The sequence below is a fragment of the Ictidomys tridecemlineatus genome, chromosome 10 (assembly GCF_052094955.1).
Source record: "Ictidomys tridecemlineatus isolate mIctTri1 chromosome 10, mIctTri1.hap1, whole genome shotgun sequence".
NCBI classification, from domain to species: Eukaryota; Metazoa; Chordata; class Mammalia; order Rodentia; family Sciuridae; genus Ictidomys; species Ictidomys tridecemlineatus.
The window spans coordinates 23,054,156-23,072,073 of NC_135486.1; the positions used below are offsets into that span (position 1 = coordinate 23,054,156).

The window sequence follows — 17,918 nt, forward strand, 5'->3', positions numbered from 1 at the left end:
TGTTAGGATTCTCAAAGTTTCTTTTACTATAGTTAGAGGTTCATAATCCTTTTTTGTACCATAGACACATTTATCAGACTGTTGAATCCTATAAATCCTCTCTGAATGCTTTTTTTAATGTGAAAAATAAAATACATAAGATAAAGAAACCAATTTTATTGAAGTGGAGTTATCAAGATTTTTTAAGTATATGCATTCATGGTGACTTGTGCTTTTTTACTGATGTGTTATATAATAACATCTAGTGGAAGATAAAAGAAATACCACAATTTTAAAGTGTGATGAACATGAGTGTATTTTAGGATATCTATTTGTAACAAATGTATCGTGATATGAAAATACCTGAATTTATCTTGGTAATAGAGTAACAGCCATTGCTATTAGTATTGTGTAATATTGCCCATATTCATGAAGGGATTGTTAATTTCAGTTGAAAGGTTGGTAAAAATAAAATTGTAAAGTTCTTTTCTTCATTCAAATTCAGAAACCCTGTGAATTCTGTCCACAATTCTGTGCTCTATAGTGAAGGAACAGTACACATTAGAAAGGATCCTGACTGTGTTTCTGCTTCACTGGCTTTTTCTAAGTTTTTAAACAACTTCTCAGGTTGTTCACTTCTTGGTCTTTTTCCTTCCACTTCTATTTGATTAGAACATTATTCCCCTGCTGTTAGTAAGACCGGTTCCCTCTTATAATTCAGATCTCACTATAAAGGTCGCTTTTTTAGGAATATTTTTTCTTCTAGTAATATTCTTGATTATTTGTTTTCTTTGACTGTGTTTCTTCATAGATAGACCAAAAGGTAGAAACTGTCTCTTGGAGTCTTCCACTATATTCCCAGCTGAGAACAACGTGCTTGGCATGTAGGTGTTGATGGAATAGTATGAAAAATAAATCTTAAGTTTGTATTTTATATTATATTTTCAGTCATTTTGCGTTTTTTGATTTATATATAAAATTGTAATTATAATTTATTATTATTGTTATTAATGCTTTGCAGCGTATAGGCCCTCAGGGTCACATGATAGTCCTTTCCAGCTTTGTTTGGTGGGTTTTTAGTACCTTGTCTCTGGTGAATCAGGTTCTTGTACAGTGTTGGCACCTCCCCATCACCCCAGGCCAGGATATTACTAATCATCCTTGCTTTTAATCCCTCTCCTTTAACTCCAGGAACCAGCTGTCAGAAAGTCTTATATACCTTTCTTCCCGACATCTCTAAAATCCCTTCTATATGTATCGCTACCATTCTTTCTTACTACAGAAAAAAACTTGATACCTTAAAAAGTTTTCTTTCAGATAAAATGAAAATGCTTTAAACCCAAACATTGTTTTATTGATTAAAATTTCAATTCATTGTTTTTCTTCTAGGGTTTTTTTTTCTTGCTTTGAAAATTAATTTTGAGAGAGAGAGAGAGAAAATAATTGATAATGAAGTAGAAGTAGGAATGAGATCAAAAGATTGGGTGTAGAGATTGACCTTAGCAAGGAAAGGAATCATTTATGGAGCTGGCCAAGGATTTTAGAAATTTTGGAACTTAAGTACTCTTGGAAGCCAAAGAAGCAGTGTTAAGTCATGAATAGCTTTACATTTTGAATAAACTACTCTGGCTGAAATATAGAGAGCAGATTACATAAACTTAAGAAAACTGGTTATATAGGTAGGTATTCAGTAGTGAGAGATAATATGTTAGCTGGGTAAGATGAAGAAAAAGGCATAGATTCCATTAGAGATCCAGGGCATTAACAAGAGAAGGAAGTGACAAAGATGATTTCTGGTATTCCTGTGTGGTCAGTTGACTGGGTTTAGCCGTTCACTAAGATAGAGAATATTCAAAAAGTATTAAGTTTGGGGATCATTTGGGTTTAAATATATGTTAAATGTACTTTGTACTTTCAGACTTTCACAGATATCTAAATATTTTAAATCTAAGGTTTTACTTATGAGCTTCGATTAGAAAATTTGGTTTTGTTTTTTAAAAAGCCAAGTTTTATTTATTTATTTATTTATTTATTTATTTATTTATTTATTTATTTATTTATTTATTTGCTTAGTTATTAGCCCCCCCCCCTTTAAACCCCGCTAAGGGAATTGTTTCAATGGGAATGATTTTTCTCTGTTACATAAGCCTATCAGGAAGAAAGTCATAGCTTTTTTTGTTTCTCCCTTATTATCTTGTCAGGAAACAGATCTCTGATAAAATAATGTAACTTTAAAACAAATTTTAAGCGAATATGAACTGTCCAGTCCTCTTTGTTCATTAATTTTTAGGTTCAGAAAACATTTTATATTGTATCAGATCCAGGCAGAAAAACTGTGTGGTTAATTTGGGGGTATGTTGGCTTTTCCTCACGATGAAACATAGGTCCCTGGATTTGGCATATGTAGCTTTTACAATGTTGAGGTATGTTCCTACTATCCCTTATTTTTCTAGTGTTTTGAACATGAATGGATGTTAAATTTTGTCAAATGGTTTTTCAGCATCTATTGAGACAATCATGTGATTCTTGTTTGTAATTCTATTGATGTGATGAATTACATTTATTGATTTCCATATGTTGAACCAACCTTGCATTCCTGGAATGAGCCCCACTTGATCATGGCACACTGTCTTTTTAATATGTTTTGTATGTGATTTGCCAGTATTTTATTAAGAATTTTTGCATCTCTGTTCATGAAGGATATTGGTCTGAAGATTTCTTTCCTTATAGTGTCTTTGTCTGTTTTTTTTTTTTTTTTTTTAATTAGGGTGATACTAGCTTCGTAGAATGAGTTTGGAAGGGGTCCCTCCTTTTCTATTTCATGGAATAGTTTGAGGAGGATTGGCGTTTGTTCTTCCTTGAAGGTCTGGTAGTACTTGGCCGAGATTCTGTATGGTCCTGGGCTTCTCTTTGTTGGTAGGCTTTTGATGCTAAACGCAAGGCCATCATCATTCTAAATGGAGAAAAATTTTTAAGCATTCCCTCTAAAAACTAGAACAAGACAGGGATGCCTTCTTTCACCAATTATATTCAACACAATCCTTGAAACTCTAGCCAGAGCAATTAGACAAAATGAAGAAATAAGAGGGATTCAAATAGGAAAAGTATCAAACTATCCCTATTTGCTGAAGACATAATTCTGTATTTAAAAGACCCCCAAAAACTCCACCAAACAGTTTCTTGAACTCATAAATAAATTCAGCAAAGTAGAAGGATATAAAACTAACACTGTATACCAGTGATGAATAAGCTGAAAGAGAAATCAGGAGAACTGTCCCATTTACTCCCCCCAAAAAACCAAAAAGAAAAAAAACAAAACCCAAAGTTGGAAGTCAATCTGACAAAAGAAATGAAAGACCTCTACAATGAAAACTACAAAACACTAAAGAAAGAAATTGAAGACTATGTTAGAAAATGGAAAAACCTCCTGTGTTCTCAGATAGGCAGAATTAATATCGTCATAATGTCCATACTACCAAAAGCACTATGCAGATTTAATGCAGTTTCTGTTAACTAATGAAGTTCTTCATAGAGAAAGAAAAACAGTCATGAAATTCATTTGGAAAAATCAGAGGCCCAGAATAACCAAAGGAATCCTTAGTGAGAAAAGTAATGCAGGAGGCACCACAATACCAGACCTTACATTATACTGCAGAGCTGTAGTAACAAAAACGGCATGGTATTGGCACAAAATACTAGGGGAACAGAATAGAAGACACAGAGAAATACTCACAAAATACAGTTATGGCACCAAGAACATATATTGGAGAAAAGATAGATAGTTCAACAAATGGTGTGGGGAATACCAGAAATCCATATGCAGTAGATTGAAATTGAACTATATCTCAGCCTACACAAAACTCAGTTCAAAGTGGATCAAGGACCTTGGCATTAGACCCCGCACCTACTAAAAGAAAAAGTAGGCCCAACTCTCCATCATATTGGCTTAGGAGCATATTTTCAACAAATCTCCTAAAGCAAAAGAAATAAAATCAAGAATCACTAATCAAGATGGCATCAAACTAAAAAAGCTTCTTCACAGCAAAGGAAACAATCAAGAACATGAACAAAGAGCCTGCAGAATGAGAAAAAGTCTTTACCACGTGTACCTCAGAGCATTAATCTCTAGGATATACAAAGAACTCAAAAAACTTAAGACCAAAAATCAAATAACCTAATCAATAAATGGGCAAAGGAAATGAACAGGCACTTCAGAAGAATTGTGAATGGTCAATAAGTACATGAAAAAATGTTCAACATCTCTAGCAATTAGAGAAATGCAAATTAAAATGACACAGAGATTCCATCTCACTCTAGTCAGAATAACAGTTATCAAGAATACAAGTAGCCTGGTGGCGCAGAGGCTCATGCCTTTAATCCCAGTGGCTCAGGAGGCTGAGGCAGAGAAGGATGGCAAGTTCAAAGCTAGCCTAAGCAAAAGTGAGGTGCTAAGCAACCCAGTGAGAAAATATTTTAAAAATATTTTCTTCCTGACTGAACTACAGGTTTAGTTAAAATAGTGACAATTTCCTTTCTTGTTTTCCTTTTTACATTTTCTGAGTAAAGTGTAGATTCCTTTGCATCTTGAGGCCAGATTTTTTTTTTCAAAACCAGTATGAATTTAGATTTTTATGTGTTAGTCATTTTATTGTTCAAATGGCCTCTTTTTATTTTTGAATTCTGTTTACTTATTTGTTGTAAAATAAATTTTATTTGAGATTGGCATGATGTCATAAGATACTTGTAAAGTAAAATAGTTACTATAGTGAAACGACTTAACATATCCAGCATCTCACATAGTTACCAAGTTATTTCATTTTAGGCAAGTAGGAACATCTTGAAGTTGGTTTTAGGATGTTTTGACATTAATTAGTCTCTGCCTCCTTGATTTCTGGCATACTTATCTCATACATTTTCTACTCCAGATATGGAATTAATAATTTCTATACGGAGGTGTTTTTTTTTTTTTTGGTGGCGGGAGTGGAGTATAAGGCAATGGATATTTAGAGATTGTATCTTACAAGTGTTTCTTGCCATTGTGATTTCCCTAGCCTCCATTTTTCTCAGTATTTTTGTAGACAGAGATAGGAATTTCTATTTCATTTTAAATTTGTAATAGTCATTAATTATTGGTAGTTTTGGTCCAAGCTAAAAGAAGGATTAAGTTTTTTGGCTTTATGTTTGAGTCTTTTCTCTGATGCTGAGATGGGGTTGGAAGGAGATACACTTTTATAAGGGTATTACATCATGGGGTTCCCATCCCTAGTCTTACTCTACTTATAACTATATCTCGAAGATATCTCACCACCAAATAATCACATTGGGGTTTGGAGGTTTAACACGAGAATTTTGCTCATAGCATTTCCTAACCATAGCAATGTAATTTCTTGTTTATCTGATAAGATTTCAATAATAATTTCAAAATAATAATACTAATATTACTCTTTACTATATGATAGTTAAATGCGTTTATTTTTTCTTTTGGACTCACTTCATGATGTATGTAGGTTTATTTACACAGTCCTATATAGATGGATATCAAGATTGTTTACTATTTTCTACTGTTATAAATCCTGCCTCAGTTACTAGTTTTATGCTTTTTTTTCACACTATTATTGTTGTCATTTGGCAAGAGATTCTTAGATGTGGAAATGCTGGGTAAAGGGATAAATGTTTATATAAGTTTGCTAGATGTTACCAAATTCTCCTCCATTGATAGTTATAGTTTTCACATTCCCACCAGCACATACGAGAGTGTTCTTTTTTCCTCTGCAGGTCTGTCAGAAGTATGTGATGCCAATAGGCTAAATATTTTGCTTATTTGATAGGTAAATAATAATTTCTCAGTGAAGTTTATAGCATGTTTCTTTTGGCCAAAGTTGACCTTGGTTTATGAGGCATATTATTTCTCTTTTTTGTAAACTATTAACATTTTTGCCCATTTTCTATCAGGGTGATGGTGGTGGCCATTGTCTTTTTTTTTTTTTTTTTTTTTTGTAGTTTGACACAATACCTTTATTTTATTTATTTATTTAGTTTTATTTGGTACTGAGGATTAAACCCAGTGCCTCACTCAAGCCAGATGAGCACTGTATCACTGAGCCCTAGCCCCAACCCAGTCATTATCTTTTCTTTGTCTATCCTTTTAATATATTGGGATTATAAACCTTGTAGATTGCAAGTATATTTTCCCAATTTTTCATTTGACTTCTGAGTTTGTTGATGAGTTTTTATTGCCATGCAAATAAACTTTTTTAGTTTTTTGTGTAATCATATTTGGAAATGTTGTGCTTTGAATTTTTTGTTTTTCCACTACTCGGGATTGAACCCAGGGTATTGTGCATACTAGACAAATGTTCTACCACTGAGCTATGTTCCCAACCCTTGATCTTAATTTTCTAGGAATATGTTTTAAATATAATAACTGGAACACTTTTTTAAATGCCTTTAAGGAAATTTAAGGTGATTATAATGTGATCTTATTAGCTTTTTTTTTAAAACTCAGTAATTCTACAAAGTTCTTATTCCCTTCAAGATGTCATGTGTTCTCTTTGTTTTTTATATTCAGATGTATTTTTAATATGTTAATCATTACAACAAAGCAAATTATATTGGTCTGATTTTTATGTAAGTTAGTATTTTTAATTAGAACTCATTTATGAAAGCATGAATTAAGGTTTTACATATTACACTATAGCTTTCTGTTTAGTAGTTTTAGATATGGTTACTCTTTTCCATTATTTTACATTTAGGTTACCATTTGAAGTAAGATTCAAATGTTGAATCCCTTGCAAGTCATATCTTAAGAGCAGTAAGGTTTATAATTACATCATACTTGGAAAAGGGTAAATTGGTATGCGTGTAGGTCAAGTGTAGACTGACAAGTTTCTTCCTGAAACTCAAAATGTCCATTCTAATATTTGATGTGCATTATTACAGTACCAGTCTTTTGCAAGTAATATCTAAGTAGTAATGTGGAAATTCTTTGAGGTATTGTAAAATGTACAAAAATGGAGGATTTCTTTCTAAATCTGCATTAATAATCAAATTTTGTTAAGCAGTAAAAATGGAAGTGGAGGGAAAACTACCTAAATCAGCTGGATAAACTAACTTTATCACCTCTTCACAAAATAGTAGGCTGACTAAACAGCATAATGGATAAATACACTGTCAATTGTCTATTAAATGTTATCAATAGTGCCAGGTGCTTCATGGCATACAGCTAGCAACTGGGGAGACTGAGACAGGAGGATTGTAACTTCAGGGCAATCTCAGCAACCTGTTGAGACCCTCAGCAACTTAATGAGACCTTGTTTCAAAATAAAAAATAAAAAGGACCTGCAAAGTGTCCCGAGTCCAATTCCTGGTAACCACAATCCCTGTCCCCATCCCCACCACCAATTATCAATTGTGCTTCAAAAGAAGCACTTTAAAAGTGCTGTCTTGGGCTGAGGTTGTGGCTCAGCGATAGAGCGCTCGCCTCGCACGTGCCAGACCCTAGGTTCGATCCTCAGCACCACATTAAAAAAAATAAATAAATAAACAAGTGTAATAAAGGTGTTGTGTCCAACTACAACTAAAACAAAAATAATATATATATTATATACATATATATAATAAATATTATGTATATAGAAATAAAGTGCTGACTGCTACCTGCCTGCTGTTTACAGATGTAACTCAGGGCCCAAAAGGAATAAGAGATAAACAGTAATACATGTACTTTTCAAAGATTCTTATCACTATTCACCAGCAACTGAGAAGGAGAAAAGAAAAATCAGTGATAGATTAGATATCCTCTTCTTTCCCTTTTCTTTATTTGCACTTGTCATTAGGTGTCCCTTCAGTCTGAGAACATGGCTGTGAAGCCTGAAAGTCCTAGCAATGGATGAAAAACAAGTAGAGAATGGGAGAATAGAGGACAGACCAGTTTTTCTTAGCTTTGTGGACCTTTTAGTAGCTGTCATATGTGAAATATAGCAGAATAGCTGAATGGTTAAGAGCATTTTTTAAAAATGGAAACCTGCTGCTTTTATTAGCTCTGTGATCTTATATGTTTAACCTTAGTCCTGTAACTCTTAGTGAGACCCTGTCTCAAAATTAAAAAAAAAAAAAATGATTATTTAGGAGGGTTATGTGAGATCATGTGTATGAAGTGCTTTTATTAGTACCAGGTAAACTGCTTGCACAATCAATAAATAGTTTCTGCTGTTGCTGCAAGTATTGTTTTTGTTGGATTTCTTGGAAACAGATATTAAGAAAATGCCAGTTGAGATCATGTGTGATTTTGCTATGAATGAAAACGAGGTGAGGAAAATCTGAATTATTTACTTCTAATTTCATCATTTCTAACCTTAATCAAAATAAACCAGTATTGTGCTGAAAATTTTGATATTTTCAGCTTCTAAAATATCTGTTGACATTTTGAACATAAGGAGCACATAGTAGTTCCTTAATCTTTTCTTTTACCAAGTCCAATGCTATCATTTAAAATTACATTTTCATGTATGCAAAAATTACATAGTACTAGGATAAAGAAGACAAAATTAACAGTTGTTAAGATATCAGCTTATTTTGTTCAAGTAATCAACATGCATGTTTTTGAAACCAAAGGTCAAAATAAATTAGTAGTAGGATATTTATTTTAAAATAAGGATTTTCAACATTTTAACAAACTTCACTGTTTAGTCCAATTCCCTTTGAGGCCTGCCATCATCAGATTATCATTTTTCAAGATAGAATTATTAGGAATATAGAAATGGTTTTAGATTGATACCTTAGATAGAAGGAATTTAAGTGTCTGTTAAGATTCTGCTAAGAATTCAGTTTTTTGTAAGTTACTTTTTTTGAGCCTGGCCTGTTTAGAAGAAAAAATAAGTACCTTTTAAAGATCCTATGTTTTAATTGTATTTGCACAAATAGCACGTGGATTCTTTCTATTTAAATTTATGTGTGCACATACATGTATATGTCCCCCTGCTTTTTTTTTTTTAACTTTTGAGGTTAATCAGAGGAATGACTGCACTGATGGAAGGATTTCTTCTGTATTTGATTAAATACTAATTTGGTGATTTCTTCCTAAGTGTGACTTTTAGAATTTTGGTCATTCTGCAATCTTAGAGAGTAAATTAAGTGAAAAATTGAGTTGAACCAAGATTTGGGTGTGTTACACAGCTCTTTTTCAGAATTACTTGATGTAGTGTAGAACACTTAAGCTACTGATTTGCACATGGTAGATAAATTGAATGTAAATAGAATTCAACAGGCCAATTAATAAGCATTTAAACATTTTTTTGTGTGTGATTCTGAACTATAATAGATATTATAGTTATACTCTGGTGATTTATCCCTTCATAATAGGATCAGGGAAAAAATGTTACTAGAATCCATAGAAGAAACATCCTAAGACTGACAAATTAATAGACTTATGGAATAAAAACACCATTTTAAAGTTAGAGGTTAATATTTCTTGATTTTAAAGTTCATGATGGAGTCATACAAAATTATTGTGAAAATACTTGTATCATATCACTCTGTGAAAGTTTTATTTACCTTCTTTTATTAAAAAAAGACTTCTTAAAGTGCATTGTATACACTGTTCATCCTAGAATCAAGTGTTCATCAAACATCTGTAGTTCCCCCCATCCCTCCCCAAGAGGTTTTTAATTGGTGATGAAGAATAGTTGTCATCTACCAAATTAAAAACTGCAAGTTTGTAAACTTGGCACTCAGAGAAAGAAATATATGCCATAAAATGATTAAGTATTGGCATGTGTACACCTGCTGTCAGGAAATAAACTCGTATGTTGCAGTCTGGCAGACATGCATCTTAAAATGTATTGAATGAAACTGCTGCTGTATTCTTTATCCTTCCTCCTTTTTTCACCAGTAAATCCTTTCTGTGCCTATAGGTGATTATTTTTGCTTCAGTTAGAGGAATATGATTTCATTTTTGCAGATATACTTGAAATCAGATGTACTTAAGTTAAATGGTGTTATTCTTCAAGAGTGCAGTATTTGATCTAATCTAATAACTCATTGAAATACTAGCTTGGCTCTTAACACCAATGAGGAAACAAAGTTTGTCTACTTTGAAACATTTAATAACTTGTTTTTATAAAAACTTGAGCCTGAGACACATTAATATTTCACATTTTATCACATTATGTCAAAATAATTTCCCCCAGTATATGTGAGTATTAGAAGAAATCTCAGTTATTTTTAAAAGCAAATACTAGGATGGGTACTGCATTGATGAAACATCTGAACATTATGGAATAACTCAACTAAATCTTATTGCGTGGAATATAAGTTTTTAGAACCCTAGAAGTCAGGTCAGAAATTTTCCTTTGCACAATTACAAAGTTTCCTTAAAATTGATAGTAATGTTTTATTTACATTTAATTATGAATTGAAATGAAAAGCTAAATCTTAAATGAAGGATCTTTTTACTGTCTTCATTTTTTAAATTAAAATTTATGTGGAAAATATATGCAGATACATTTTATTGGCCCCTAACATAATACTTGAACCATTGATGTATGCATGCTTGTTGTTGCATGTTAATACACAGACTCCCCTTACACAGTTTTTTATAGATTGTTTTGGGATACCTTTTGTCATATGATGTTTTAGTTTTAAGAATTACTTTCTTAAGAAATTAAAAAAATATTTTTTTTGAATTCCTTTATGTGATGAGTTTTAACTAAACCTTGTACTATGGATGTTGTCAGTTTTAACTATACATGCTTTTAGCAATATTTACAGATTGCACACTTGAAAAAAATTGTCTTTTTTAGTGTAGTTTACGGTGACGATACCTGCTTGCCTTTTCCTTTGCAGCGTTGGCACAGGCATTGTGCTTATTTTGTTGTAAATGGTTCCAGTATTTTATCAGTTCGCTAGGCTGGAACTGATGAGAGGTAATTAGGTGACTGTATTTACAGCTTGAATAAGAAACTCGCCAGTGATTGAACACAAACTCATTGGGAGGGGGCACAGGATCAATTCTTAACTTGGCAAGACAGATTCCTACGTACACATCTTCCAAATGCAAACGACGAATACCTAAAGAAACTTTGAATATCTTTTCTGCCAGATCTCCAGAAAAAACATAACCAGTTCCAGAACAGAATACAGGGTAACGTTCACTTGGGTAGAGGTCGGGAGGCATGTACCACTTGCTGTCTTTGTTTCGATTGGGTGCATATCCTCTCATTAGGTAACCAGTAAAATAGTTATGTCTAGGAGGCAGGTCTGGCTTCAGTAACTTATGTATTAAATATTCAGTGTTGACAAACATGTCACTGTCCGTTTTCATAACATATGGAACATGTGGACAGTATGTTGCCACCCAGTTCATACCCATAAGTGTTTTAATGGTCAGATTATAGTATGTATCTAAGTATTCCTGTTGAATTATATCATGATACTGTTTGCTTTCTTCTAGTATTGCACGTTGAAGGTAGCCGTTTAGCTTAATACTTATGCCCAACAAAAAAATTCGTGTGATTTGGATACCAGGTGCTAGACTTTCGTTGCCCCAGGTTTGCCGAATAGCTCTTCTAGCTTCTATTTGTCCAGGTTCTGCTGCTATTAGTAGTATTAAAAAAGGACTTTTCTCCTGGCATTTTCCAGGCTCATTGATAATATATTTGAAATGGTAAGAATTTGAATGTCCAATGCCTTTTAAATTGTAAATACTTCCATTGGCACTAAGTGTATTCTCTAGCCCTGTAACTCCTTGTGGTGACAGGTCTGTGTTATTGGAGTTAGTTACTGTTTGGGGCCTCAGAGTTTGAGGAACTGTATCTTTCCAGATGTTCCGAAGGGAGCTGTGGTTTGTTTCACTCTTTGTAGAACGAAATCCTCGGAAAGTGTATGTCACAGGATTTTCTTTGAATCCAGCTTTACCTGGTAGCCAGTCATGATGATTGAAAAACAGAAACATAGCAAAAAGAAACACTAGAGAAAGTACACCAATAAGATGAGTACGGAACAGAGACCTCTTGGCGGTCCAGGTCATCTTTGCAAAGCAGCAATGCCTTCTTCTCCACTGAAGCATGTTGTAAATATCCAGTGATGGTATAGGAGATATTGGTGGCTGAAAATACTGTTTTCTTCTCTGAATCAATACTGTTCTTTGGTATTCATTTTCTAATTCAGTCACGTTGTGTCCCCTGTAGTCATCCTATAAAGATAAAGCATAAAGGTTTATAAAGTGCTAAATACTACAAAACTGTGTGAAAGGGCCTCTGGGTGCTAATAAAATTAGGACAAATAAGAGGTACTTAATCTGAGAAAATATAATAATGCAGAAACAGCTCATAATTTGTTTCCTTTCTGCATTATAATAATATTACTGAGAACAAGATTAATTAAAAATATTTTGGTAGCAATTAGCACTTTTAAAGAGAAGTGTGATGGATTAATTTTCTACTTATTGTCTCAATAGCTCTGGTCATTTGTACATTGGCTTAAGTTAAAGATTTAAAAGTTATAAGTTTCTGGATTCCTGAGAAAAGGCCACGTAAGAAGGCCTTGAGAACAGATGGAAACTTTATTGGCATTAATTAAAATTGATTTGACATACCATTGGTGGTATGGTGCACAGTCAGCGGCCTTTTTTGTAAAATGGTCATGTATCAGTCGTGGGACAGACGGTGCAAGGTTGATTATGGCAGAGTTCTGTTAGTCACAGTACACTGCTTGGCATGTTTCCATTGGCCCCTACTGTGTTGAGAAAGTCAATGAGAAGATGCACCTGTCAAAATTAATTTTCAGGGTCCAGTAACTTCAGAGTAGAATTTTTAGACAGTAATAAATGATTAACATTTTCAAGTACTCTCTTCTAATTTTAACCTTCCACTTCAAATATGAAATATTCAGGAGGTCTTTCTTTGTCCTTAAGATTGATTTTTAAAGTATATAAAATTATTTTAATTATCTGGTTTGGGGCAGAGGATATCTTATACACTGTAACAGTTTTTCTAGGTTTCCTGTAAAATATAGGCAGTAGCTACTATCAGTTCCAACTGTTTAAAATTTTAATTTTCATAAAATGTGTTTTAAAATACTCTTGAATTATGCTGTTGTAAATCTGCATTCAGACAATTTATCAAATCCTTAGGACTTTTAATATCACAACACTTAGATTTTTTTAAAAAGTTTTTGAAATGTCAGGTCAGTATGGGAAGTTCATGATTCCACATATTAAAAATTAGCTATGTCATCTTGCATCGAGGCTTTCAAGAGCATAGCACAAACTTATTCATGTTTGTTCTTAGATTTTTCTCTTTGTTCTTAGATTTTACAGACCAAGAATTGGGGAACATAGAGGTAGGCAAAGAGCTGTAGTTTGAATTCCATTAAAAGAATGGAAAACTTTTGGGGAAAGAAGACTAGCAAATATATAATTTTGATTTTTTCAGTTCTTTTCTGAAAATAATTTCTTTAAGCAAAAGAAAACTAATGAAAATTTTAATGTAGAAATATTTGTTTATTTAAAAAATTTATGTAAATGCATTTGCTTATTTAGCTTGTCATACTGAGTCATGGTTAATAATAGATTTGTTTAACATTGACATGAAATTATTTTAGGAAAAATAGCATTTACATGTAAATTCTCATAATTGATTGATTACAGATTAAAATTCACATACATAATATCAATACCTTGAAAATATTGGATAGAAAGTTAAGACATGAATGAAAGTACTATTCTAGTAGCAGCCACTAGGAGGAGCAAGTAGGTGGGAATTTGAAAGAACTTCTGAAGTGTAACAGTACAGGCACCAACCAGAATTTGATAATTCTTACTTTTTGAAATTATATAGTGCTTTTAGAAGTCTTAATATTCTTAACAAAATAATTAATCATTTCATAGTTATAAGCTAATTATTTTAAGTTTGGGGTTTTAAAAGCAATTGTTCATTAGAGTTTATTTGCATGCATTTAAATTTTTTACGTTACTGTAAATGAAGAACAAGACTATTCATTGTATCAACAAAATATAGTTCTTTTGTAAGGGAAGTTAAGAATAATAGAGCTGAGTATTCTGATTTAGGAAGTCATCATTTTCCTTCTTGTACTTGTAAATAGTTGGCCTTTGTATTTAGACCAGGAAACAATTTTTAAGATTTTATTACAAAACGATGCATTTGGCAACTAGTAAATTCCCCCTCCCCACCTCAAAAAGAGATCAGTAGATGTTAGGGTTCTATGTATGTAAATTTAAAAGAAACAAAAGTTACTTTTAAAATTTGTTGCAAGTATTCCAAACAAGTTCAGTGTACCAGCTTTCTGTTTCAGTCAAATAAATCTCTTAAATATGTAGATGTATGGTTTAAAAAGCAATAAGTATAAGGTCATGTATTTGAATCAAGATATTGATAAGGTCATGTATCTGAAGAGGTGAATTGAAATAAATATTATAGTAATAAGTTACATTATTTTGATGAAAACATTATACTTGAAGTGATTTCTCCAAAACATTTTAGTGCTACAGAAAAGAAAAAATTATTACATATTGTGATCTATCAAGTACAAAATTTTGGTTCTAATATGTTTTATAATAATATATCATAATGTTGCACCTTAATTTATATTTTATGATAGTTGTGTGTCTTTAAATATTAATCTGTGGAGGCTTAAAATCTGTATCTGCTTGTTTTGGAATCTCCCATTGATAAAAGAAGCCCATGTGTCTAGCCTTAAAAAAAAAATTCTTTTTTAGAAGTTTCCTAGATATTTATCATAGTTTTCTGTTAAGAGGAAGTAAAATTGAAGCAACTATTTCTCCTTTTATCAAATGATAATATATATTCTCCAGTTAATGCCTGTTACATTTGAATTCTTGAAAAGTGAGAACAAGACAAAAAAGCTTAGTATTTTGGCATGCAAATAGTTTTGTACTTTTATATTTTTAGAAGAGAAATGACTTTGATTTATCTCTTACAATTCTTTTTTTGTATCTTCAGTGTGTATTTATTTACATCTTGTGGATTGAAGTTCATGCAAATGATGTTACTGTAAAATGCAGTTCATTCCACTCACATGCATACAGTTTTATCATTTGACTTTCAAACGTGTTGATATATTTAGTCTATTGGAACAGCCTTAGATTTAAGTGGTGCTTTAATAGAAAAACGTATACACTTTCCTTTTGAGATATTTAGTTTATAAAACTGCTTAATTAGGTGATTTTAACATTAATAAAGGTAACAAGAGGGACTTGATTTTTACAACCTTTTTTTTCTTAATATTATATTATTTTAATCTGTTGGAATAAAACTTCATGGTTATTATTGAGAGTTGATGTTGAGATGTAGTAGGGCCTGCTATACATGGCTAATCTTAATTTCATAATACAGTGCTTACATATTATCTTAAAAATGTTTGCCTTCTGTGATTATTAAATAATACTAGTAAATTATAAAACAGGGAAAATCAAGATATTGATAGTTTTATAAAATTTTTAGGAATATCCTTGTTCTAGAACTCCTTGAGTTTTTTTTTTTTTTTGCTATTCTAATGATGATTGTTGCTATAATAGTTTATTTGATTGATCTCTATACTGAATGTACATATAGTGGCAGTGGTTCATTACTACATATTAACATACCTGGAAGCATATTGGCTCCCTTTATATTTAATGTTTTGAGCTGTTTTGCTTTGCTGTTTGTGGATATTTTATATCATAGTATTTTCACATTGTGTTTTGGAGTTTCACTTTTAGAATAATCTCCAGGAGCAATTTGAGGTTTCTTCCTTTAGAATCAGTTACCTAAAATAAAGTTCACTATTTCAAATAGAATTTTTTTTTTTAAAGCAACTATTGACACTTCTTTGTTTAAAGTTGTGTTCGTGGACACTGTACTAACATGTGACTCTACTGTGGTGTTATGGTATGCACAAACTCACACTGCCTTATGTGATCCTTTGCTAATGTTTTCCTTTTAGTATCTTATAGCTCAATAATACTTAAAATTTGTTGATATACTCTTAGATTGTATTCATTGTCATTATTAGAGCAAGTAGATTTTGGAGGGAAGATTTCATTACTGTAAGCAGTTAAATATTTTGTTTTAAGAGGACTTTGCAAAAAAGCTCATAATATTAAGATCATCCTAAATGCTGTTCAATGTAATTTCACTGCATTGTCTCTTCATAGCCATTTTAAAGAGTGCACTTTAATTTACGAGATAAGGATTCATTTTGACCTAATTTAATGGAGGATTGCTGTGTTTTCTGTACAGAGCTACAGATTTTTTTAAGTTTAATTTCTCAGAGAATCCTTTAAGTATGTTTTGTTACTATTTGCTTTTTCCGTCTTATATGTCTATAGTCCATAATTACTCCAAGCTATATACTTAGCTGAATAAAGCAGTGGCAGCGTGTCTTCTAAACAATGACAAATTTCAAAATTATTTATTTAGAACCCCTTTCTTAGTTTCAAGGGCAGTGAACTGTGTGAACTTGTTTATAAACGATTAGTGCCTCCAGGGTTATAAAAAGGTAACACATTTAAACAAATATCATACACAAGATATCGACATACCTTCCTTGGTCAGGCCATTTATGTGGTGAGGATTATGCCCACTGAAAATAGTTTTGGCACGCCATCACTTCATCAAAAAAGATGCTATCGAACATGCGCACATCCCCCAACAGTCTGCCTTCTGCGATTGCTTTTCACAGTATCCAAAGTGTCCATCTGTCTGCTTGTCTTCAAGTTACCCTTCTTGTTCATATGGGTCCTAGTCTTCTGAGGTTTCCCCTTTCTTTCATTCTCTCTTTTGTTAAACAAAAGAGCTGTAGTTGTCCGCTGTATTTGGAGCACTGTTGACTCTTTCCGACAGTTGATGCATTGAAGCTTTTTACATCTGCTGTTTTCCTGGCTGGACAATGCAGTGCTGTATTCTCTTCTCAGTATCCATATTTCTAGTATTAACACTAAGCTGCAGAGTAAAGCAGCAGAGCTAGAATCTAGTGCTTCGGTTGTGTTGGAAAAGAATAGGATTTACCTCTCTTCTTTCGTTGCTGTGTGGCAGCTGCAGGAAAGATTTTTTTTTGAGCAGTTTCACTGGGGTTTTAGTCTATAATATGAAATCCACGGTTCTTCAGCTGCTGCACAAGCAGGCAGCAGTTTAAATGTGGGCTTGACAGATGCTCTCTCTGACAGAGCAGAATTTAACGTCACTGCTTGGCTGAATCCCACGTGATTGTTTGCATTCATTTTGACTAAAAACCTAAGGTAGAGAGAAGCTTAGAGATTTTACTTCTATGTGATAAATTATATATATTAATGTAAGTGTAGCGATGAGTGAATAATGTGAAAATGAGATGATTATGAAATGAATGGTTATGATTTTATTGCAGCTCACCCTCGTCCCCCTCCCCCCCCCAAAAAAAGCAGCTCGGGCTTTCTAAACATTTCTGTGTTAGATGGTAGCTTTTATGCTTCTTAAATGCTTTGGGTAGGGCATAAGTAATACAAGGTTTTAAACGTAAATTGATAAAACTTAACCCCTTCAGGACTTTGCTTTCTCTTCAAGTCCCCCCCACCCCCCAACATTGCTCTGAGTTTGCTAATAGGTAGTTAAGATTTATACTATTTATCTTTCATCTGTAATTTAGACTTTTCTCCTCTGTTTTCCGCAATTGGTATAAATCAGCTGCTGTAGATTGCTTTTAACTATTGAAAGATGTGACATAGCTCACGTCTTTTTTGCTGTGTTTTAAGTGTTTTTTGAAGGCAGTAAATTTTGATCACTTTTTAATGTCAACATTTTTAATTTGTTTCTTTTCTTTAAAATTACATTTGTCATAGATTTAAACAAATGATATAGTAGTAGAACACATTTGTATAGCATCTTCTTGGTGAATTATGGGATTATTTATTTATTTATTTATTTTGCACCAGGGATTGAACCCAAGGG

The 17,918-nt window shown here is 32.5% G+C and overlaps 2 protein-coding genes across 5 annotated transcripts in view; one reads left to right on the forward strand and one right to left on the reverse strand.

Moving 5' to 3' along the window:
- The window catches only part of Cdc73 (cell division cycle 73), a 116,975-nt gene that overhangs the window by 50,921 nt on the left and 48,136 nt on the right, over positions 1-17,918 (forward strand). The window lies entirely within an intron of this gene.
- B3galt2 (beta-1,3-galactosyltransferase 2) lies at positions 2,714-17,158 on the reverse strand. 3 transcript variants are annotated; one of them, XM_040278252.2, is made up of 3 exons: positions 16,538-17,158; positions 12,572-12,711; positions 2,714-12,169 (listed from the first exon to the last, which is right to left on the reverse strand). In XM_040278252.2, exons 2-3 carry the CDS (start codon positions 12,572-12,574, stop codon positions 10,775-10,777), a joined length of 1,398 nt encoding a protein of 465 aa, XP_040134186.1. In that variant the 5' UTR covers positions 12,575-12,711; positions 16,538-17,158; the 3' UTR covers positions 2,714-10,774. The 3 variants fall into 3 exon arrangements, with proteins under 3 accessions (XP_040134186.1, XP_021588984.1, XP_005335410.1); XM_021733309.3 differs by having other exon boundaries at positions 12,572-12,742; XM_005335353.5 differs by lacking the exon at positions 12,572-12,711 and having other exon boundaries at positions 16,538-17,157.